This window comes from Rosa chinensis, chromosome 7 (assembly GCF_002994745.2).
Source record: "Rosa chinensis cultivar Old Blush chromosome 7, RchiOBHm-V2, whole genome shotgun sequence".
Classification (NCBI taxonomy): domain Eukaryota; kingdom Viridiplantae; phylum Streptophyta; class Magnoliopsida; order Rosales; family Rosaceae; genus Rosa; species Rosa chinensis.
In genome coordinates this window covers 66,210,290-66,219,051 of record NC_037094.1, presented here as the reverse complement: position 1 = coordinate 66,219,051, position 8,762 = coordinate 66,210,290, and the positions used below count along the sequence as shown (strand labels likewise).

Below are 8,762 nucleotides of genomic sequence, written 5' to 3'. Positions count from 1 at the left end.
GATCTCACATTGGAAAAGTGACAAATAAAATATAACTTATAAGTGGGTGGATCTCACCCAATTGTACCGAGGCCTTTTGTGATTAAAACCAAAAACCTAACAGGTGGTTAAGTTGGGACAGTATCAGTATAATGGTGGGCCACGGACTACGCTTGTCGCTATTTAACATTTATGTGGCATGTTCATGGTGTGTGCCAAGTGCCAACCACCCTTGACTATATATATTGTTATTAGTCTTGCTTGAATCATACTCAAAACCTCACTATTCCTCGAACAGTTGTAGCAAATCATGAATTATCTTCAATTCTCGTCTCGTATTTGCATGCCTTCTTGTATTTCATCACAGCCAAAAACAATCTCGACCAGGTTATTCATTCTTCATAGATTGATATAGTCATTACATGTATATCATTGTTCATTGAATGCTTGGTTTGGTTATTTCTTGCAATTGATTGAGTCTCATTACGTCTGCATGATTTACAGTTCAAACTCTGAAAATGAGAGCAAAGTTGGGAAGCTATTACAATCTCAAAAAGGTTCATCTTTCAACTTTATAATTCTCGTCCTCATGTTCATGTCACCTGTAAGCTCCTTTGTGAGTCACAAACTAATAAGCAATGCTATATTGCAGTCACAGGTCATTGCACAAAAGTCTCGCGCAGTGTCAATATGGAGAACTTGCAAAACGAATATTTGTTTCCAGAGGTCAGTGAGCTAGCTTATGAAATCTTCATCATGAACTTTGCCCTCCTATCACTTTTCATTTTCCGGTCCGTCTCACACTAATCGTTTAGATAGGTGTTAAGTTAATATTATCTTAAGTAAATTACTATGATATACATAGATAATTTATTAATTGTTAAATTTTTTTTATTGTCTATGTGCATCCAATGCTAACCTTTGTACATTTCTTATGGTCTCTTAACCAGATATTCATGCGCGAGTTTCTGCATACTCAGAAGTACCCACATGCAAGAGTAATTAGACTTGGTATAGGTAATACTACAGAACCTATACCAGACATCATCACATCTGCTATGGCTGAGGTACTATAGTGGCTCTCAGATTGTTGTATGTAATTTCTAGATTGGTACTGAAACCGCACCAGGCCTTTGCCACTCGAGTATTCGCCTGACAAAAAACATTGCTACAACCAATGTTTTAAAACGCTGAGGAGTAAGCCGAGGTGTTTTTGAGAGAGCCTCACTAAGGCGTTAGCTTCAAATAAATATTTATAAATAGAATATTAATAATATAGGGAAAAAAGATTATTCATGTTCACTAATAATAATTATTGATAATTAAGCTAATGGTAAAAATCATAACTAGTAAAATATATACATATATACTCAGCCTTGCTCATAAATCATAATGAATTAATACATACTAGTAGTAGAGATAGGAGAGTAAAGGTGGGCTACTAACAGTAAATCTTGCCGAGGAAAGTGGAAGAAGGAATTTAAATGAAACGCATCTAACAGTAAACAAAGGGATAATGGGAGTTGATCAAACTTATTATGCAAATAGAGATGACATGAGAGCCTCTCTCTTCACCATGGAGACAGAAAGTAGATCCACACAGAAAGTAGATCTCTGCAATTATGGTTTACGTACCCTCCCACACTGATTTTCCTTGACGACGACTATTGGTGAATTGGCTTACTCTGCCTTTTTCTCTCCATCTCCACCGATTGCAGCAACACCAGTTGGCGTGGCGCGTACGACTTCATCGTGTTTTTTGCGCTTTTTTGCACATTTCGGGAAAAAGCTTAAGTTTTTGTCGCCTTTGCGCCTTGCCATGAAAACACAGGCGTTTTGATGGCAGAATTTCGCTTTCAACGCCTCAAGGCTCGCCTGAGGCGCGCTTTTTAATACGTTGGCTACAACTAATATTATGCTGCATAGCTATTAGCTTTTCCAAGTTTTCTGTTTGGCAATACTTGAAAACCCCATATGCATGTGTATTGCAGCATGCACATGCTCTATCAACAGTTGAAGGTTACAGAGGGTACGGAGCTGAGCAAGGCCACATGGTAAGGATAGTGGTGTCTATTCTGAACTACTTCTATCTTTTTATTCGATCTTTGTTGACTTGTTCTTCTTGAGATTATTACGAATCACGTGGCCGTGGTTCTTTTGGTGACTAATAGTTATAAATTTTTGGTGCAGGCATTGAGAATGTCAATTGCACAAAGATTCTACAAGAATATGGGCATAGAAGGCAATGAGGTGTTTGTATCAGATGGTGCCCAATGTGACATTTCTCGCCTTCAAGTAAGAGAAATTGTTTTATGCAGTAAATATATCTATAATTGTATTAGAGTTCAACAAGGTAAAGACCTGTTAGTGTATGGTTTAAGACGAAAAGCATGTTATGAAATCTGACTTTTGCCCATCCACCAGATGCTTTTCGGTTCTAACGTGACAGTAGCTGTGCAAGACCCTTCTTTTCCGGTAAACATAAAATGAAATCTAATCTCAATTTCTCTTTCAAATTTTAAGTCAAGATGAGACATAAAATTTAGGATTAATTTCAGTTTATCACCCCCTGAGGTTTGAGGGTGTCATCATTTCACCCCCTTTACTTTCAATTTTGAATTTTTACCCCCTAAACTTTCTAATTTCAATCAGCCGTGTCCAATTTCTACATTCCGTTCAAATTGGACGTTAAGTTTGACCCTTGAGGGCTAAAATGGTCATTTCAACATTAAAAAAAAATTAAAAAAAAATTTCTTTTCTTTTTTTAGTTTTTTTTTCCTTCTGTTTCTTTTTATTTTTATTTTATTTTTTATTTTGTCTTCAACCTATACACCACAAGTTATAATAGGTTTATAAAAACAAAAAAATACTCTAGGTGGTTGAAAGCTGCTCACTGATCTACGATATTTGTGACATATCTCCGATAAAGTGAAGAATTTAGGATATATCCCCAATAAAGTGAAGAAATATCTGTAAAAAATAATTTTACACTTTATCTGTAAATAAATATATGTAAAAAAAGATTTTACACAGATATTTCTTCACTTTATTAGGAATATATCCTAAAATTCTTCAATTTATAGGAGATATATCACAAATATCGTAGACCAAAAATGATTTTACACAGATATTTCTTCACTTTATTGGGGATATATAGATATTTATTTACAGATAAAGTGTAAAATTATTTTTTACAAATATTTCTTCACTTTATTGGGGATATATCCTAAAATTCTTCACTTTATCGGAGATATATCACAAATATCGTAGACCAACGAGCGGCTTTCAACCACCTAGAGTATTTTTTTGTTTTATAAACATATTATAACTTGTGGTGTATAGGTTGAAGACAAAATTTAAAATTTTTTTTTTTTTTTTATGTTGAAATGACCATTTTAGCCCTCAAGGGTCAAACTTAACGTCCAATTTGGACGGAATAGTAGAAATTGGACACAGCTGATTGAAATTGGAAAGTTTAGGGGGTAAAAATTCAAAATTGAAAGTAGAGGGGGTGAAATGATGACATCCCCAAGCCTCGGGGGGGGGGGGGGGGGGGGGTAAATTGAAATTAATCCTAAAATTTATATGATTCAATACCATTGTCATCTCACTCTCAATATCATTTCCTTTTCCTCTTGTAACTATGCTAAAAGGGCTCTTCTGCCTACAAAAAAGGGTTGGCCAATTTTTCTCTTAACTCTTACACTACATGGGAGTCACATCCCTTATGTTTTTAATGGACTATGATCTGGGACAGGCATACATAGATTCTAGTGTCATTGCTGGTCGAGCTGGCAACTTTCAGGAGGAAACTGGGAAGTATAAGAACATTGTCTACCTCAATTGCAGACCTGAGAATAATTTTTTTCCTGACTTATCAACTGCTTCAAGGGCGGATCTCATATTTTTCTGCTCTCCGAACAATCCAACTGGAAATGCTGCATCATGGCATCAACTAAAGCAACTGGTGGAGTTTGCTAAAGCAAATGGATCAATCATAGTTTATGACTCCTCATATGCTGCTTATATATCAGATGGAAGCCCAAGATCAATTTACGAAATTCCTGGTGCCAGAGAGGTTTCTAAGTTCTCATCACCATGAATCATTTTGTGTTTGAAAAATTGACATACAAGTTAGTGCAACTGTATTCTTAATGGAAGTTCGCTTTTGACCATTTTCAATGCACAGGTTGCAATTGAAATATCATCCTTCTCCAAATTTGCTGGGTTCACAGGAGTCCGACTTGGTTGGACGGTTGTCCCTGAAGAGTTGTTGTATGCAAATGGATTTCCGGTCATAAAAGATTATAACCGCATAGTGTGCACCTGCTTCAATGGTGCATCAAATATAGCTCAGGCTGGAGGGCTAGCATGCCTTTCTGCAGAAGGTTATCAGGTTAGAATTATTCCCCATTTCTTGTCCACGCATAAGGGTATCTTACAGTTTCTCTTTCAACAATCCTCATAGTAGGTGAAGTAAAACTAAATGCACGTTCAAATGTGAAGTCTTCAAAACAAGGATTTGTATGTGACAATAAAGCTGTTTTTTTTTTTCTATTTAAAAAAAAATCCCACAAACCACTATATAGAACATGTTTTAATATTAGTAGATGCAATTTCTATTGATTTAATACTGTAACTAGATGCAAGGAGCCAGTTACAATTTATTTTGGTTTCTCGACACATATGGATTGCAATGTTAACTAAATCCCTAGATTTGAAATCAGTCCATCCCAAAGGGTCCTTGCACTCCATTTGGATTGAGGGAATTCAAAACACGGATTGAACTTTTGACAACAAAGCTAAATTCATTTGAAAAAGACCAGAAAACAGTAGTGTGCAAATGTAATTGTAAATGACTAGATGCAATTATGCACTTGAAATAGATATTTGTAAATATCTAATATCTATTTGTTTTCTTCTTCTTCTAACTCACATCTTTACTACAAAAATTGTAGTATAAACAAGCAACCTAGTTTTGAAAAAAGAAATCGCTCTATCCAACAGGGTCCTTCAAATTTTTCCCTAGTTATGTCAAAGTGTATGTTCCAATACAGTTTTACCTCTTTCAGGCTATAACAAATGTGGTTGACTACTACAAGGAGAATGCAAAAATCATTATCGACACATTCAGAGCACTTGGGTTGAAGGTGTATGGAGGCAAAAATGCTCCTTATATATGGGTACATTTTCCAGGGTTGAGTTCATGGGATGTGTTCAATCAAATTCTTGAAAAGACACACATAGTGACCATACCAGGAAAGGGATTTGGTCCTGCAGGTGAAGGGTATATCAGAGTTGGTGCTTTTGGCCACAGAGAAACCATATTGGAAGCTTCAGCAAGGCTAAAGAATTTTTTTGTAACTGATAATATTTGATAAACATTTGAAGCCAGTTGACAGGTTAGAGCAGGATAAATGATCATTGTCTTTTACCTCTTGCCAATTGATTTGTGTTGAATGCTCTAACTTTAGCAACAATATATATTCGCACCATGTATGCCTATTTCTTGTTGGTAGTAATTCTGTGCTCTTTGTAGATGATGAATAAAGCATTTACAACTCATTTCGATCTTGTTTCACTAATGATGTAATTGTGTAAGTTAAATGGTGTTACAACTTTTGTTAAATTTTATGTGGAGTTAATACGTATGCTTGCGATTTATTGGAGACTACTGGTATTATTTTATAATGTTCTCCTTATGCTTATTGTAATCAGGAGTTAAGGCTTTATACCGGCCTTTTTTTCGAAAAAAAAAAAAATACGTATGCTTGCGATTTTCTTCACCTTTTCACTTTTCAACCACCATTAAGAAAAAAAATTCATAGCAAAAAAGAGGTACAATAACACAAGGCTTTCAGAAAAAATCCCGCACCTACTGTTGTTGCTCAGGTAGTTAAAGCGATGAACATATCAACTCATATCTTATTTTCTTACAGTTCTGAAAATATGTTTAGAGCGCGACATATGCCCATCCAATACTGTGCATCTTTCTTGTCAGTCAATAGGTAGTTTCCGACGTTCCTTCTACGTATGGGCTCATGTCATCCTACACTCGAAACTTCACTTTCAACAACATTAAGGAACACGAATTAAGAGAAATGACCTCACAATTTTGTTGTGCGGAATCGTAACAAACACAATATTGATATGGAACTAGATGAGCAACCGAACAACGAAAAAGAAAGCAAACACAAGAACACAAGAAATTATAGTGGTTCACTCAATCAATGTGATTGAACTACGTCTACTTTCGGAGCCGGCAAGAAATTCCACTATAATCAATTAGAGAGAATACAATTAGAGTTTTAGAATAAACTCTCTACCCAAAACTCCAAATACAATTAGGTTAATTGTCTAATCTCTCATACCAAACTAAGTTGGCGGCAACAAACAAATATATATATATATACATATATATATATATATATATATATATATATCTCCCCTAATTAAGCAAGAGACTCTTGCCCATGTGATGTTCACCATGGGCCCTTCACTTTGGATTTTGTCCATCAATGCAATTAAAGCCAATATTCAATAATCTCCACCTTGGCTTTACTTGATGTAAATTCTCTAAAGTAGAACTTCAAAAAACAATCACCGCTCCGACATCCCCATAGGGAATTTCAAATTCTACAAACACCAATCAAGTTCAAGCATTCTTGAACTTGCTCAATGGAACCGATTTTGTCAACATATCAGTAGGATTATCTACAGTTCCAATTTTGAGGAGTTGAACATTACCATCCTCCACCATCTGACGAATCTTGTGAAATTTGACATTGATATATTTAGTATGAGCATGAGTAACTTGGTTCTCTGCTAAATGAATAGCACTTTGAAAATATCCATATATTCTTGAATAATTCCCAAGTCCTCAAGCAAACCACGAAGCCAAATTGCTTCTTTTGCACCCTCTCTTACCGCCATATATTCAGCTTCTGTAGTCGACAAAGCAATTGTAGATTGCAAATTCGATTTCCAACTCACCGGTCCACTAGCAAGAGTAAACACATAAGCTGTAGTAGACCGGCACTTATCCAAATCACCTGCGAAATCAGAGTCCACATATCCAACAACACACTGACTCGTCTTATCCTACTGAAAAACCAATCCAACATCCACAGTACCAAGAATATACCGTAGAATCCACTTTACTGCTTGCCAATGACCTTTACCTGGGTTATGCATATCTCTGCTCACCACACTTAAGGCCTGTGAAATATCTGGTCTAGTACACACCATACAATACATCAAGCTACCAACAGCACTAGCATAAGGAACTTTGGCTATATATTTCATATCATCATCTGTCCTAGGAGACATAGTAGATTTAAGCTTAAAGTGAGAGGCAAGAGGTGTACTTACAGGTTTAGATTTATCATTCATGCCAAACCGATGTAGTACCTTCTTCAAATATTGCTTCTATGACAAACAAACTTTGCCTCTTGATATATCTCTTTCAATTTCCATGCCTAAAATCTTTTTAGCTTCTCCCAAATCCTTCATCTCAAATTCAGCACTCAATTGTGATTTCAATTTATTTATCTCCACCTTGCTCTTAGATGTAATTAACATATCATCAACATATAAGAGCAAATAAATGAAGGTCCCATCCTGCAGCTTGTGAAAATAAACACATGGATCATAAAGACTCCGAGTGTACTTCTAACCAAACATAAATTTATCAAACCGCTTGTATCACTGCCTTGGAGATTGTTTCAAACCATACAATGATTTATGCAGTTTGCAGACCCAATTTTCTTTACCAGCAATTTTAAATCCTTCTGGCTGAGTCATATATATCTCTTCTTATAATTCACCATGTAAGAAAGCAGTTTTTACAGCAAGCTGTGCTAACTCAAGATTAAACTATGCAACCAAGGCCAATAAAATACGAATAGAAGAATGCTTAACAATAGGAGAAAATACCTCATTGTAGTCAATTCCTTCTTTTTGTGCATAACCTTTAGCTCCCAACCTAGCCTTGTATCATGATCCTTCCTTTTTAGCAAACACCCACTTGCAACCAATTGCTCTCTTCCCATGTGGTAACTGAACCAACTCCCATGTTTTATTCTTGTAAAGAGACTTCATCTCCTCACCCATAGCTTTTTCCCATTCTACACAATCTGCATGTATGACAGCTTCTTCATAAGTAGTAGGAATTTCTTCTTCAATAACTGGAAGTGAATAAGTCACCATGTCATTAAGCCAAGATGGCTTTTGAGCACTCCTTTTCCCCTTTGTAGTTGCAATTGGTCCATCTTGTTGTGCAGGCTCTTGGGTTGGAGCCTCTACTTCAACACTCATGTCCTCAATATTTAAATCATCTGAATCACCAATAGAACTCACTGGATCAATTGGAGTTTCAACAATTTTTTTCTTTAACTCCACTTGCTGCAAACTCTCTACGGTCATTCTCTGCTCTTCAGAATTTTTCCGCTTGTTTTGATCAACCATAATAGCCTCATCAAAAGTCACATCTTTGCTTACAACAACTTTCTTCACATCTGGACACCAAAGCCTGAATCCCTTAACACCGTTATTAAATCCTAAGAATATAGCTTTCTTGGCCCTTGGATCAAGCTTGCTTTCCCTGACATGAAAATAAGCAGGGCAACAAAAAATATGTAAATAGTAATAATCAGTAGCAGGTTTACCAGACCATACCTCCATGGGAGTTTTTCCCTCAAGTGCAGTAGTAGATAACCTATTAATGAGATGGCTTGCATACACAATTGCCTCAGCCCAAAATTCTTTGCCTAATCTAGCATTAA

The 8,762-nt window shown here is 36.0% G+C and overlaps 1 protein-coding gene across 1 annotated transcript; it reads left to right on the top strand.

The window, feature by feature from the left end:
* The first annotated feature begins 645 nt into the window (after window positions 1–645).
* Window positions 646–5,490, top strand: LOC112180071 (probable LL-diaminopimelate aminotransferase, chloroplastic). Its single transcript, XM_024318576.2, has 8 exons — window positions 646–705; window positions 930–1,046; window positions 1,971–2,033; window positions 2,170–2,274; window positions 2,404–2,454; window positions 3,737–4,057; window positions 4,169–4,375; window positions 5,052–5,490. The coding sequence occupies exons 1-8, from the start codon at window positions 670–672 to the stop codon at window positions 5,355–5,357; spliced, it is 1,206 nt and encodes a 401-aa protein (XP_024174344.2). The 5' UTR covers window positions 646–669; the 3' UTR covers window positions 5,358–5,490.
* The last annotated feature ends 3,272 nt before the right edge of the window (window positions 5,491–8,762 follow it).

Excerpts from the sequence above, each read along its gene's own strand:
- LOC112180071 (XM_024318576.2), top strand. The coding sequence starts at position 670 with ATGGAGAACTTGCAAAACGAATATTTGTTTCCAGAG. Across the intron at positions 1,047-1,970 it reads TCACATCTGCTATGGCTGAG|CATGCACATGCTCTATCAAC; the intron begins GTACTATAGTGG and ends TGTGTATTGCAG. Across the intron at positions 2,034-2,169 it reads GAGCTGAGCAAGGCCACATG|GCATTGAGAATGTCAATTGC; the intron begins GTAAGGATAGTG and ends TTTTTGGTGCAG.